Source organism: Penicillium cosmopolitanum (assembly GCF_028827165.1).
Source record: "Penicillium cosmopolitanum strain IBT 29677 chromosome Unknown utg000004l:1.0-4361866.0:1.0-4365735.0, whole genome shotgun sequence".
Taxonomy (NCBI): domain Eukaryota; kingdom Fungi; phylum Ascomycota; class Eurotiomycetes; order Eurotiales; family Aspergillaceae; genus Penicillium; species Penicillium cosmopolitanum.
The window spans coordinates 2053120-2067762 of NW_026622674.1; the positions used below are offsets into that span (position 1 = coordinate 2053120).

A 14643-nucleotide genomic window follows, 5' to 3' on the forward strand; every position below is an offset into this window, starting at 1 on the left:
TCAAAAACGCCACCTCCCAGCCCAGAACGCCACGAGATGAAAGATGCATTGTAATCCTCCTAGTTGAGGAATCCTTTGCAGCCAGTTGAACCACATAAACACGGGATACGATCATCACTACCCCACTCCCTTTCGAACTTGTAATCGTATGTGAGCTCCTCATCTGTAGACAGGCAAATTAGTGAGATGCCCCCCCAAGATTGTTGTGTTGTCTGTTGCATAAGCAATAGCTATACATACCTCTTTCGATGTCCCTGAGCGCGTAAATCACAATACGTTTACTGCCATCGACCTTGATAATCTTGGCGGTACAATTGGGCGTGCAGCTATGATTGATGAATCGCGCAATTCCACCTCGCTTCGTAGCATCAATCACCGTATTCTCATCAATTCGGAACAGATAACTGCTACCAATTCCACTCTTGAGATATCGTCGTTCTCTCATATCGGCAACCTGCTGTCGAACCTTTTCACCAACATACTCGATAATCATGTCATTCGCGGTGATATTCTCCTCCGCGTAAAGTCCCCAGTTATGAATAGCAGAGCGTGCGAATCGAACGGGCTTCTTCCGTTTCTTAAGCTGGTTGAAGCGAAGAACGTCGCCTTCACCACTCGATGTGGGAAGTGCCTGCTTCTGAGCATTGATGTCGGCAATGAGTCGGCGATTGTTGACTCGGGTTGATCGTGAAGTCGATTTGGAAATCGTCTTTGCTGCCGCGATCCTGGCAGCTTCGGCTGCAGCGGCTTGGGGATCGGCTTTGGCATCGGCTTTGGCCATTGCTTCGCGTTCTTCGCGAGCTTTTTGAACCTTGATGCGGTGGGGAAGGTATTTCGATTTCTCCGAGTTGAGGATTCTTTTCCGTCCTTCGGTTCTGGCGGCGCCTGTGCTGTTAGGCACGTAGTATCCCGCAATGCCGATCGAACTGTGTATCGGACCGCTTGCGCCGAGGTGGTTGAGGGCCTTGATCTCTTTCTGTCGCCAGGCCCATGCTGCCAGGCTTTCGATCTGGGATGAGGGTTGGTCGAGCAGGATTTGTCGGAGGAAACGGAGATCTTCGTCGTCTTTCACCAGGTGCTGCCAGCCATCCAAATCTAAGATGATTGTCTCGTCATCTTCAACGGTAGCGCGTGGCTCATCTTGGGAAACTCCCCACTGCACCTCCGCCTTCGGTATATTGATAGCCGTGGCTTCTTCAACGAACACGTCATCAAGCAAAATGTCCTTAACAGACGCCCGGTCGGCAAGCTCATCCTGTGGCAATTGGTCACGAGAATCATATGACGCAGCCTCATCCCGAGCAAGTGAGGAATCGATGGACGGGGCAGCTTCAAGATGTTTGCCGGGAAGCGCATCATCCGCTGACTCCATACCGAATAGCTCGTCATCTTGTCTTTGACGTTTTCTTACATCGTGTTCGTCAGTCAATCGTTTCCTTTTGCGTCCAGGGGAGAGCGTTTCGACATCAGGAAGAGAAGTATCTTCCGTAGGGGCAACATTTTTTGAAGCATCGGATTGGTATTCCTCCTCTTGGTCAGTCTCAGAATCGTCATCAGAGCTTGCTCGACTTGGGGGCCGACTACTCCTCTCCTCGGTATATCCAGTGAGAGGCGTGCGCTGATCATCATCGGAATCCTCATCATCATGCAGCTGTTGTAGACGATGGTAAAGGGGGCGGATTTCTCTCTTTCGCAGAGGTTGTCGCCTTCGCTCATCGACAAAGGCAGTCCCCGCCCGGTCCAGGCCATGGGATTTGCGAATGCGCGGAAGATCAAGGACATTAATTCCAGATGATCGATGTTGATCTCGGGATTTTGAAATTTCAGACCCAGAGTCCTGGCCACCAAGTGTAGTATCACCAGCCCCAATGCGGAACATGGGACGTTTGGTGCCTTCGGGCCCGGATATTCCCAGCTTCTCTCGCCTTGAAGCATGCTTTTCTGGATCAAGATAATCGTACAATGTTGGTGCAGCGATCCGTGATTTGACATCTTCGAGCAATTTGTCTCTCAGATCACGGATGATGATGGAAAGGACTTCTCGACAGGGGTCCAAGTCGAATGCACGCTGCTTTTTCTCTTCTTCAATATCCAACTCGGCCTCTTTTCGGGCACGGTCTTGTTTGGCCTTGGCCTTTTGCTCAGCCCGGACTCGCTCGGGGCTTGGGCTGCGCACGTAGTTGGGGTTGCCCAAGACTCGACTTTCCATGTTCATAATGTAGGTGAAGAGTGGCTGCATATGACACAGCCGGAAGCAGCGTGATGCTTCTTCCTCACCCCTCCGTGAATTGTCAAAAATAATATAATAGCCAGTTTTGTCACAGCGAATCACTTTGTAGTCGAAGAATTTGAGACGTTTCTTAAGGTGTGGAATCGTGGTTCCGAGGACAGGAACATAGCAGTGAGCGATGAAGATGTAGGGTTCCCGTTTAAGTTGACCCAACACCGGGGTTTCCTCGATGAGCGATTGCTGTACCACAGGAGATCGAACAGTGGCTCTTGGTCCTTCCGGCACAACAAGTCCAGGACGTAGGGAAGACTTTCCCGAAGGACCCTTAGGCGCGGTAGGTGGCGGTTCGTTCTTTTTCGCCTGGGCTTCGACTTTGGCATCCACTGTGGCTGATGCGCTTCTGGAAGCTAGCCTCTGTGACTCGATGGTTTTCGAAGCCATACGCTCGGAGACAATCCCATCGCGATCTAGTTCAACGCGGATCCTCCTAGTGCCGATCCGTTGTTCCTTCTTGCATTCAAAATATGCCCGCCTCGCAGAACTCGAGGCCGAAACCGGTCCCGCCCCACGAAAAGAAGTTGCATCTTTATATTTGATGGAACAAATCCCGAGGAATCGACCCGTGATTGGATCAGTGCGGTTCTTCATCTCCGCGATATCACCGAAGCTGGAGAAGAGCGCACTGATCGGAGCGACTGGTGTGAGGGGATCGAAGCCAGTGACAACGACCTGAATCGGCGGACCCGGTCCAATGCTTGTTGCTGCATCATACGGCCAAGGCTTGAGGTAGTAAGGGGCAGGACGGTATTTGGATTTTTGCTTGCAACCCGAGCCACGGGTGTAGTTGGCGATGGCGAGGCGCGGGTCTGGGGGTCTGGCTTGGCCATTGACGAGGATATCGGAATATTCAGGTTTCCTTTTTCGCTCCTTCGAGCCTCGTTTATCTCAGGTCCGGGTCGTAGATTGCTTTGGAAACCTTGACCACATGATCTGGGCGAGTCTGTGATTGCGGAGTGGGCGGGGTGTGAATCGGGGTCATGGACGATTTGGAGGGTTCTAATGAGCGATCGCCATGATTGTCTGGCGATCTCTCTGCCGCCGTTTTCGACTGCGGGCTCATGGCTTTCCGAGGCGGGGATGATTCTGCATTTGTGAGGGGTGTCAAGGTATCAATGTGGGGATGGGTGGTCGCCGAGGCTGGGAGAAGACCCGCGAGGTGAGATTCTTGAGGCAATGCATGTTCGGAGTTGGTCGCGCTTGGCTCTGACTCTGTTTGAACATTCACTTCCTCCTTAGCAGGTTCCAGCGAAGTCGTAGCGGCCGGAGCGGCCGAAGAGGTGGATGTGGATATAGAGGATGCGGCGAGCGCCGGTAAAGCGGTCGTGTCGGTAGGGTCACCATCCACATCTCTGTCTCGCCGGTCATGTCCTGCCTTGACGCGCTTACGCTGCAGAACCGAAGGAGCCGTTGGGAAGAAGTCTGCGAAGCCGGCCGAGGCGCGTGACATGGTGAGAGGTGGCTACACGCCCGAAACGACCGCGCGATCACCAGACAGCATCCTTGACGACAGGATTGTTATGGCAAGCTCATATGACCGGGAAAAGCGTCCCAGCCCTGCAAGCGGCGATAATTGGGACGAAGAGATGATAATGGAGAAAGGGGTAACAAAGGAGCCGCGCAGGATGCAATTCGCGCGGTCTTCAAAAGGTTTTTGCAGGGCAGCGCGCGCGACTGAAGGGGGAGGCGGTGAGGTGGAGTGGGGAGTTGACCGCCTTGATGAGGTAATGGTGTAAGGCATTAAGGCATTAAGGCAGTAAGGTGTCAGTCTGACTAAGACTAAGCTGACTAAGACGGCTCACCGGTAACGTAATCCACGGCCGAGCTGCGCACACGGTCGGCCTGCGCACCCCATCGAAAATCGCGTCTTCCAGCCACTCTGCCTAGTTCAATTACCCACCATGCCACCAATTCGCACTGAATCTTCGCAGAAATCGGCCAATCAAGAGGGCAGGATCTTATTAGCCCTATCCGATATCAAAAATGAACGTATCATATCTCTTCGCGCAGCAGCAAGGCTATATGATATACCCGAATCAACACTCCGCAGTCGCGCAAAGGGTATATCATCACGCGTCGATATACGCCCAAACGGCTATAAATTGACCCAACTTGAAGAGGATTCGCTTACTGAATGGATACTCTCTATGGATTCGCGTGGAGCAGCCCCTAGGCCCTCTACTGTACGAGAGATGGCCGATATTCTTCTTGCAGCGCGTGGAACAACCCCCCCATTGACTGTTGGTGTTAATTGGGCGTCAACCTTTGTTAAACGACGCGATGAGCTTCGAACACGCTTCTCGCGACGATATGACTATCAGCGTGCTCTTAACGAGGATCCAAAGGCTATACGAGAGTGGTTTTTGATGGTACAACGTACGATTGAGGAGAACGGTATCCAACCGGAGGATATCTATAACTTTGATGAAACTGGCTTCGCAATGGGCCTTATATCAGCACAGAAGGTAGTAACGCGAGCAGAATACTACGGTCGGCGATCAATCCTACAGCCAGGAAATCGTGAATGGGTTACTGCGATTGAAACGATATGCGCTGATGGCTATTCGCTACCGCCGTGTATTATCTTTAAAGGCCAGGTTTATATTGCTGGTTGGTTTGAATCAAATCTCCCTAGGGATTGGCGAATTGAGGTTTCGAATAACGGCTGGACTACTGATGAGATCGGCCTACGTTGGCTACAAAAGATCTTTATTCCATACACTAATTCGCGCGTACGAGGGCGATTTCGTCTCTTGATCCTCGACGGACATGGTAGCCACCTTACACCTCAATTCGATCAAATCTGCTCTGAAAACGATATTATACCACTCTGTATGCCTTCACATTCATCGCATCTTCTACAACCGCTTGATGTTGGGTGTTTTGCTGTTTTAAAGCGTGCGTACGGTCGATTTGTGAGCGATTTAGCCCGAACTGGCTATAATCATATCGACAAGCTTGATTTTCTAGCAGATTATCCTCGCGCACGACTAGAAGCTTTCCAGCTAAATATCGTACAAAGCAGCTTTGCAGCTTCTGGTATAGTACCAGTTAATGCAGAAAGGGTACTTTCTAAGCTTAATATCTCTATCCGAACACCTACACCACCAAGCAGCAGACCAAACAGCAGATCTAGCCAATTCACACCAAAAACACCTAGAACAGCGATTCAGCTAGAAAAGCAAGCTTCTATGCTTAAAGAGCTATTAAACCAGCGATCACACAGCCCGCCTACACCATCAAAAATCATGCTTGATCAGATTATCAAGGGCCACTGTATAGCGCTACACAACACTGCGCTACTAGCAAAGGAGAACTCCAATCTACGCGCAGCGAATGAAAAGAAACGTCAAAAGCGCACTCGATCGACTAGGCAGATTACTCATGAGGGGGGGCCTATCGATCGAAGAGGGCCTACAGCTAGCTCAGCAGCCAATTCAGCCGGTAGAAGCTAATGAGGTGGTATCGCATGAACAGGGTAATTTGCCTACTCAGCAGGATCAGCCACGCAGGAGGGCTCTGCCTACCTGTAGTGGATGTGGAGGAAAAGGCCACAAGATTAATCAATGTAAAAAACGCTAGATTAGTATTAATTAATGTGTTTCGGTTGCGATATTCTGTTTTAAAACTATATCATAGGGGTGGGTGCGCAGGCCGACCGTGTGCGCAGCTCGGCCGTGGATTACGTTACCAATTTTGCCTCAAGCATTCAGGCACCAAACCACAACAAACAATGCAAATACGGAAAAAAAAGACAATGCGGTCGGTCCAATTTGCTGTCCTTCCTCCGTACGTGGATCTCTCTCTCGGACCGGAGATCCCTTTTACGATTTCATTGTTGTATGTACTAGCACTAGTCTGCATGATGGGTCGGCAATGTTGAAAGAAAGAATGACAGGAAAAAGAAAAAAACCAAAAAAAAACAAGGTTCGTACATTTGCCATGCAGAAATCCATCGCCATCTCCGAAAGGGGGGGCTTAGCAGGGCAAAAATAGTATCAATGGTCCCTCCATTATGGGGGAGGGGGGGCAATAGCCGGATGGAATGGGTCAATGTCTCTCGTAAAAATAAACATACTATCAATTTGCCGTTCCCATGGAGGCGAAGATCGGTTCCTGATCATTTTTCATTTTGACCAGTCTACTATGTCACAGAGTAATGGAATCCGAAACAAATTCCAAGTTTTCCCCTTGTACCTGGACTTGGGAAAGGAGGGGTCTTGATTAGGGTTCCACATGTCAATTCCAAGGTTGATGATGTTATTGTTATTGTTATGATACATAAGAATAATAAAAAAGAAGAATAAAAAAGAATAGGGAGGGAGTACTCCGTATGGAGTTCCCATTATTTTTTTTCTCACCAATTTTTTCTCGATTCACTTCACTATTTTCTGACTAGCCTTACTCCCAAAGTGGGGAGCTGAAGGTATTTCCATGGGCAGTACCACTGGAGACCACTGGAGACCAATGGAGTACCATCTGAGACATGTGCATTGGCCCGGCAGCTTCCCTGTGGACACTGGGGAGCTAATAATATCGCCCCTCCCTTCTCTGTTTCCCCCCTCTATAAATACGATTCAGCCTCTGCTGTGTCTTCTCTCTGAAACTCCCCCCCCTCCTTCTCCTCCCTTCATCTTCTTCCCCTCAACATCCTCCTCTCTTCATCACTTCTCCTCCCCCCTTTAACTCAATTACCAACTAATTATCACCTTTTCTAATACTCTTTGTTTTTGCCCATCATGTGGTATGTGGCAATCTCTCTTCCTCTTTCTTTCCCCACTTTTGCGGTGTGATGATGGCTAACTTGCAATTCCTAGTGGAATCTTTGGCTACATCAACTACCTGGTCGAGCGGGACCGCCAGTTCATCATTGACACACTTCTCAATGGTGAGTGATGAAATTCTTTGACAGCTGGCTTTTTTGCTATGTCAGTTCCCCGCTAACGTGTTCGTCTTTCTCCCCTCTAGGTCTCTCCCGACTGGAATACCGCGGCTACGATTCCGCCGGTATGGCCGTGGATGGCGACAAGAAGAACGAAGTCCAAGCTTTCAAGGAGGTTGGCAAGGTCGCCAAGCTGAGGGAACTCATTGCTGAGAGCAAGCCCGATATGACCAAGAGCTTCGAGTCCCACGCTGGTATCTCTCACACTCGTTGGGCTACCCACGGCACACCTACCCGTCAGAACTGCCACCCCCACCGGTATGTGATTGATTCTTTGTTTCTTCCCCTCCAAGCCATATCGTTACTAACAAGCCATTTTTCACAGATCTGACGCCACCTGGGAGTTCGCGGTTGTCCACAACGGTATCATCACCAACTACAAGGAATTGAAGGCCCTCTTGGAGAGCAAGGGCTTCCGCTTTGAGACTGAGACCGATACCGAGTGCATTGCCAAGCTCGCCAAGTACCTTTACGATCAACACCCGGACATTGAATTCACTGTCCTGGCTAAGGCCGTTATCAAGGAGCTCGAGGGTGCTTTCGGTCTGCTGCTCAAGTCCGTCCACTATCCCCATGAGGTTATCGCTGCCCGCAAGGGTTCCCCCGCTGGTCATCGGTGTGCGTACCTCCAAGAAGATGAAGGTCGACTTTGTCGATGTCGAGTTCTCCGAAGAGGGTGCTCTTCCTGCGGAGCAGGCCTCCCAGAACGCTGCTATCAAGAAGTCATCTGCCAGCCTTCTGGCTCCCCCTGACAAGTCCCTCCTCCACCGCTCCCAGTCCCGGGCTTTCCTTTCCGATGACGGTATCCCTCAGCCGGCTGAGTTCTTCCTGTCTTCCGACCCCTCGCCATTGTCGAGCACACCAAGAAGGTCCTCTACCTGGAGGATGATGACATTGCTCACATCCACGAGGGTCAGCTGAACATCCACCGTCTTACCAAGGATGACGGTACCTCCAACGTCCGTACCATCCAGACTATTGAGCTGGAGCTACAGGAGATCATGAAGGGTAAGTTCGACCACTTCATGCAGAAGGAGATTTTCGAGCAGCCCGAGTCCATTGTCAACACCATGCGTGGTCGTCTGGATGCTGTCAACAAGAAGGTCACTTTGGGTGGTCTTCGCCAGTACATCTCCACCATCCGTCGCTGCCGTCGTCTCATATTCATTGCCTGCGGTACCAGCTACCACTCTTGCATGGCTGTCCGTGGTGTCTTCGAGGAGTTGACTGAGATCCCTATCGCTGTCGAGCTGGCCTCGGATTTCCTGGACCGACAGGCACCTGTCTTCCGTGATGACACCTGTGTCTTCGTCTCCCAGTCTGGTGAGACTGCCGACTCCCTGATGGCCCTCCGCTACTGCTTGGAGCGTGGTGCCCTCACCGTCGGTGTGGTTAACGTTGTTGGATCATCCATTTCCCTCCTGACCCACTGTGGTGTTCACATTAACGCCGGTCCCGAGATCGGTGTCGCCTCCACCAAGGCCTATACCTCGCAATTCGTTGCCATGGTCATGTTCGCTCTTTCTCTTAGCGAAGACCGAGCCTCCAAGCATCAGCGCCGTGAGGAGATTATGGAGGGTCTTGGCAAGATCTCTGAGCAATTCCGTGAGATCCTCAAGCTGAACGACTCCATCAAGGACATGTGCGCCAAGTTCTTCAAGGACCAGAAGAGTCTGCTGCTCCTGGGCCGTGGTGCCCAGTTCCCCACTGCTCTGGAGGGTGCCCTGAAGATCAAGGAGATCTCATACCTTCACTGCGAGGCCGTCATGTCTGGTGAGCTGAAGCACGGTGTTCTGGCCCTCGTTGACGAGAACCTGCCTATCATCATGATTCTCACCCGTGACAACCTGTTCACCAAGTCCCTGAACGCATACCAGCAGGGTGAGTACATTCCATTCGAAAGATAATCACTATTCAAGAATCCACAGCTAACATTCTATTTAGTCATTGCTCGTGGTGGCCGTCCCATTGTCATCTGCAACCCCGAGGACCCCGAGTTCTCAGCCGCACAGACCGAGAAGATCGCCGTCCCCAAGACTGTCGACTGCCTTCAGGGTCTGTTGAACGTTATTCCCCTGCAGCTGGTTTCCTACTGGCTCGCCGTCGGCGAGGGTCTCAACGTTGATTTCCCTCGTAACCTGGCCAAGTCGGTTACTGTCGAATAAACATGGGTAGAAAGAGGGTAGAAAGAGGCCTTCCTCCTGGAGTAAACGACTGCGATGATCTTGATATCTTTAGGTGTTTCTTAGCTTTGCTGTCTTATTCCAAATTCAAATTTCTTTTTTGTTCTCCCCAAACCCCCTTGATAAAGCAAAGGTTATTATAGTACGAAGTACGTAGCGTAAAGAATGAAGATGAAATGTCATCCCTGTACTGTACTGTAGCCACTCTCTATTTTGCCGTATTCGGCCACACGCGCGTTTCCGCCTTCCCCCACCAAATGCGGGACGGATGTTTTCATCCCCCCCTTCCCTTGTGCTTTATAAACCCACTCTGCTCCGATCCAGCCACAACCAGCTCGACATAATTGACAATTACAATTTTATCTTCAATTTACAATGACACCCATCAAAGGCCCCGGAGCAGCCCAGACCCACGACGGTACGCAATACCTTCAGCGAGGAGACGTCATTTGTCATTTCGCCCCCCCGCACCGCACCGCACCGCAGCACACCAACTGACTGTTTTCGATTGATATAGGAACTGGCCTGCGCGTCGCAATTGTGCACGCGAGATGGAATGAGAAAATCATCGACGCGCTTGTCGCTGGCGCAAAGAAGCAGCTCTTGGCTGCTGGTGTGACGGAGGAGAATATCACTGTCGAGACTGTTCCCGGTAGTTATGAATTGCCTATTGGTGTGCAGCGGTAAGTTAAGCTTGCCAGTCCGGCCCAACTCAGCTCCATTTACTGTCGCCTTGGAGAAAAAGAAGAGAGATAGAAAGACAGTTAATTAATTGGTACTCCCCCAGCCTCTACGCCGCCTCCCAAGTCCAAGCCTCCGCCGGCGAAGGCATCAGCGCCTCCGACCTCCTCTCATCCAGCACGACGGACCTAAAGTCGAGCCCGACCACCGCGCCGAAGAAGGCCTTCGACGCCATCATTGCCATTGGTGTACTGATTAAGGGATCGACCATGCATTTCGAGTATATCGCCGACGCGGTTAGTCACGGACTCATGCGGGTGCAGCTTGATTCCGGAGTTCCCGTGATCTTCGGCCTTTTGACTGTTCTCACTGAGGAGCAGGGTCTTGAGCGGGCGGGTCTGGTGGCTAGTAGTGGGATGCATAATCATGGTGAGGATTGGGGCAGTGCGGCTGTTGAACTTGGCGTTAAGAGGAGGGAGTGGTTGGAGGGAAAGATTAACTAAATACTCTACTCTACGCATTGGACTCTGGTGACAATGACAAGCTTGTACACCACTAGGTGAATTTAACAGCGTACTCTCTCGAATTGAATTGAATCGAATCGAATCAAATTCATCAGATTAAAATATTCGCGCAAGATTCTATCTATTACACGCTTATTCCTCCATCTTCTCTTCCTCTTCCTCATCCTCACCCTCCAAAGCTCTTTTGGCAGCCTTCTCCGCCTCCTCACGCAATTCCTTAGGAACCTCCTCATGACGACCCTTAGTTGGCCCATCAACCGAGGAAATCCATGACATCTCGAGCTCGAATTCCTTGTCCTTGCTATCCTCGTGCGCAACGTAGATGATCCGAGCAGCTTCCTTAACTCCGTCCGCTAGGGAGAGGTTACCGGAGCTTAGGTCGAGTTTTTCCAATTCGGCTTTGGCGGCTTGTCGGCCTTTGCCGGTTGCTGCGCCGTAATAACCCTAAACGCAAATTCGTCAGTATATCGTATCATTCGAGAAGCACCATTAACCCCCGGCAGGATAGTCGGGTTTGGGTGATAAATGGGGGAGCTGGCGCTGGCGCTGGTGCTGCTTACCCAGTAGAGTCCACTAGGCTCAATCATGTATAGTCCCGGACCACCACCCTTAGCACCCTCAACCTTGCCGCCAGAACCAGAAGATGGTCCCGTACCGACCTGGCCATCGACCGCTAGTTCTGCCTCACTATCCCAACCAGCGACGATGGCGGTTGTTCCGAATGGTCGTACACTTGAGTAAAGTGTGTAGGCTTGTACGTAGCCGCCGAGGCGGTTGGCGAGTGCGGAAGTCGGGATGGGACCCTTGTAGACACCTCTCCAGGAGGAAGCTTCGTCTCGGGCTCTGGAAACGAAATGGCGGCCATCGGGGACGAGGCCGGCGGATACCTGGGCGTGGGAAATGCAGGTTAGATTGAATTCGTTCGTATGGATAAGTAAGACTCCAGCTGGAGACAGGACTGGACTGGACTTTTCTAGAGATGGGGAGAGGATGGATCGAGCTTACAATTCCGACATGACGATCCACCGTCGCGATTCTCTTATTCGCACCGGGCTTCAGGAGCTTGCTAGTGATGATCTTTTCCACTGCCAACACAACACCGTCCTTGCACCGGATGCCGACAGCTGTGCCTCCGTTCTCGACAGCCTTGACGGCATATTCAACCTGGGGTAGGGAACCATCGTTAGCTGCAAGAGCTTACATCGAGCTGGCCCATTGCTGGAGAACCTGGTGTAGTTATTCCTTACCTGGAAATTGCGGCCATCAGGCGAAAAGACCGAGTTGGAAAGGTCGTAGCCCGTACCAATTGACGTCTACCAGCCTTGTTAGTTCATGAAACCTCAAAACCTCAACGCCCCAAACCCCAAACGAGTAAACAAACCATGATCGTAAATGTATGAAATGTGAAAGAGCTCCTAAAGTGTATCGGGCGTGAAGGTGGGAAACAATGGAGCTAGGAAGGAGAAGGACGCGATGATGGAAGATAGCCAGAGCCAGAGCCAGAGCTGGGGCCGACAGCTTGCGTCATGGGGTTGCCTGGTCATGTGACTGGGTGATTGGACAAGCGCGGCCCAACGGGGAAATGGTCACTTTCTTAGGCATCTAGCGGGGATGGAGGGGGGGCAATGGAGGGGGGAGTTTAGTTTTTATAAATACTCTTTCTTCTTTTTCTCTTGCACACATCTCTCTCCCCGGTCAAAGTACACATTCAGGTTCTTGCATCTATTCACAGCAGGACTGTGTTTCCCGGTATTCTGTACTGTTTACTTCTATCTATTCTCATCTACGATACCCTATCCCTTTTACCTTCGATCTTGTATTCTTTTTTTTTTTGCAAAGACACAAACTTGACCGCCATGTCTTCTTCGATTTTACACCAGTGTCCCTCTTGTGGCCATATCTCGGATATCTCTCAGTCTTTGGCTGCTTTTATCGAGAATCCTCACTGTACCCAGGTAGTCTCCTGACTTACTCCGACTCTACCCCTGTGACCATGGCACACAACGCCTGACAAGGACCATCTTTGTTTTAGTGCGGAATGTCGGCATCGGAAAGCAGCAGCAAGATCCAGGACGAGTTGGCAATGTTGTTTGACCGCCAGATGTCCATGACGATGGCACCTACTCCAACCCCTCCCCGTAACGATAACTACGAAGCTATCCCGGTAGCCCCCCAACCGATATCCCAACCGAACCTCTCCTATAGCATCACCCAGCACTACAACCATTCAGCGCACGTAGCTTCATCGGCACCCACTGCCTCGAACATGCAAGCAAACAACCAGGCAGATTCGATGGCGCTGATGGTGCAGGATATCCATGCCGTTCTCCGTCACCATGGGCTAGACCCCGCTGCCTTTTCCATGGGCCAGCTTGAACTATTCAAGATGCGGACGCTGCGCAGCAAAAGCGGTTGATACAGACTTGGCAGTTTTATAGCACGCCGCAATCATCTACATCCCTGGATCTTGAAATGAATGACGACTCAATGGCGGAGTTTGTGGAATATCATGGCGAACATGCGGAGCCCTACATGACTTCCGGTTATGGAGTGGAAGCAGTGGAAGCGCAGAATACTACCACGCCTACTCCCGCCGTGGAGCCATCGACCGGAAAGCCCTACGACTCGTCTACAGATCCGGTATACAGAGGGGCACAGGAGTGGTGGGAGATGCCGCAGACTAGTTCCATGGAGTCGCAGTATGGGTTGTATGAAGAGAGAAGTCGGCATTACTCGAACTCGAACTCGACATGGCAACCACAACGGTGTTTCCACTGATCTGACCATGAACGGGAAGAGGGTTTGTTCTTGACGACTTCACTTACAGTTTGTTTACTCGATCATATAGTCAAAGTACAAGAGGTAGACTAATTTTACATTACTGAGAGAGAAATTGCATCAAATTGACTAGCCATGGGTCATGAATTCTTAGTCACTCAGAGAATAGCATACTTAGTGTTGTATCAGTAGCACAGACTATAGATTCTAACCCATATTATTGGAACTGCAGGATGCTACATTTATAGAACCCGAACCAACGATATCGATCGAATAAGAGAAGTCACTCTCGTATATTCATACCATCAACTAATAGTCATTGGGGCCGATATGAATTTCAACAGGGGGGAAAACACCATCCTCATAAGGCTCCCCCACGGACCAGATGGACTGGGGTGGTTCCCCAAAGTCTTTTTCATGAACTCCAGACGTTTCCACCCTGTGCAGAGTGATACAGCTAACCCAGATCCTTATCTTACTTATAAAAACCAACAATTGCAACACAACTTACATCACAAGATAAGGTTTAGGGAAGACATCTGGGCGCTCTCATGCTCAGCGCTTTGCAATTCAACATCAAGATTGAACAGTGCTTTAGAGATGGCTGTGATAACAGGACTCTCTATATTGGAACGGCTCATTAGAGAAATTGACTCCTAGTATCTGGTGTTTGTAGAAGGCTCACATGTCTCCAGGTTGAGCGAGGAGGGGAGCAGGCTCCAAGGTGTGAACGAGGACAGCCTAAAGTAGAGGAAAGCAGTCAGTATAAAAACTGTAGAACCCGCGTATGACCATCTGGTAATGGTAATGGAAATTAGATGGAAGACGGACAAAGTTTTTCTAATTTAATAGTTAGTTGAGATATCCATAACAATAGTTTATTGGGCATTGGGTTATACTCACAAGCATTGTGGCGTTAATTTTGATTACTAGTGTAATTCGTATGTGTAGTATCTCATTAGATGATTATTCGAGAGAAGAGAAAGCGGAAAAGAAATAAGGAGGAAAATAATGAGCATCTACTGATTTACGCTGAAGAAAGCGGGGGTGACCACCCCGCCTGTTCAACCGTGGTTTCTAATGTTTAGCTGGATCTGATCCATACCTTATCCATCTGGCTAAATGCCAGTATTCACTGCACAACGCATTGGTATTTCAGCTACCGGCTCTTGATCTCCCACATGGTACTCGGCGACAGACCTGCCGCTCTACACTACAATTTTCAAGTTAATATTTGCAACTCGAACT

General features: G+C 50.4%; 5 protein-coding genes across 5 annotated transcripts; 3 read left to right on the top strand and 2 right to left on the bottom strand.

The window, feature by feature from the left end:
• Positions 1–59: 59 nt before the first annotated feature.
• set1 (histone methyltransferase SET1) lies at positions 60–3737 on the bottom strand (the record flags this gene model as incomplete). The annotated part of the gene is made up of 3 exons (XM_056626789.1): positions 60–163; positions 241–3157; positions 3207–3737. The coding sequence occupies 3 exons, from the start codon at positions 3735–3737 to the stop codon at positions 60–62; spliced, it is 3552 nt and encodes a 1183-aa protein (XP_056492584.1).
• A 3289-nt stretch (positions 3738–7026) lies between these two features.
• gfa1 (glutamine--fructose-6-phosphate transaminase (isomerizing) GFA1) lies at positions 7027–9394 on the top strand (the record flags this gene model as incomplete). The annotated part of the gene is made up of 7 exons (XM_056626790.1): positions 7027–7031; positions 7105–7175; positions 7256–7487; positions 7555–7785; positions 7826–8031; positions 8052–9110; positions 9174–9394. The coding sequence occupies 7 exons, from the start codon at positions 7027–7029 to the stop codon at positions 9392–9394; spliced, it is 2025 nt and encodes a 674-aa protein (XP_056492585.1).
• Positions 9395–9787: 393 nt separating this feature from the next.
• N7509_002154 (lumazine synthase RIB4) lies at positions 9788–10596 on the top strand (the record flags this gene model as incomplete). Its single annotated transcript, XM_056626791.1, has 3 exons — positions 9788–9830; positions 9930–10095; positions 10200–10596. The coding sequence occupies 3 exons, from the start codon at positions 9788–9790 to the stop codon at positions 10594–10596; spliced, it is 606 nt and encodes a 201-aa protein (XP_056492586.1).
• A 153-nt stretch (positions 10597–10749) lies between these two features.
• N7509_002155 (proteasome core particle subunit alpha 7) lies at positions 10750–12001 on the bottom strand (the record flags this gene model as incomplete). The annotated part of the gene is made up of 5 exons (XM_056626792.1): positions 10750–11061; positions 11112–11504; positions 11623–11781; positions 11865–11930; positions 11999–12001. 5 exons carry the CDS (start codon positions 11999–12001, stop codon positions 10750–10752), a joined length of 933 nt encoding a protein of 310 aa, XP_056492587.1.
• Positions 12002–12655: 654 nt separating this feature from the next.
• N7509_002156 (uncharacterized protein) lies at positions 12656–13395 on the top strand (the record flags this gene model as incomplete). The annotated part of the gene is made up of 2 exons (XM_056626793.1): positions 12656–12947; positions 13004–13395. The coding sequence occupies 2 exons, from the start codon at positions 12656–12658 to the stop codon at positions 13393–13395; spliced, it is 684 nt and encodes a 227-aa protein (XP_056492588.1).
• Between the last annotated feature and the right edge of the window lie 1248 nt (positions 13396–14643).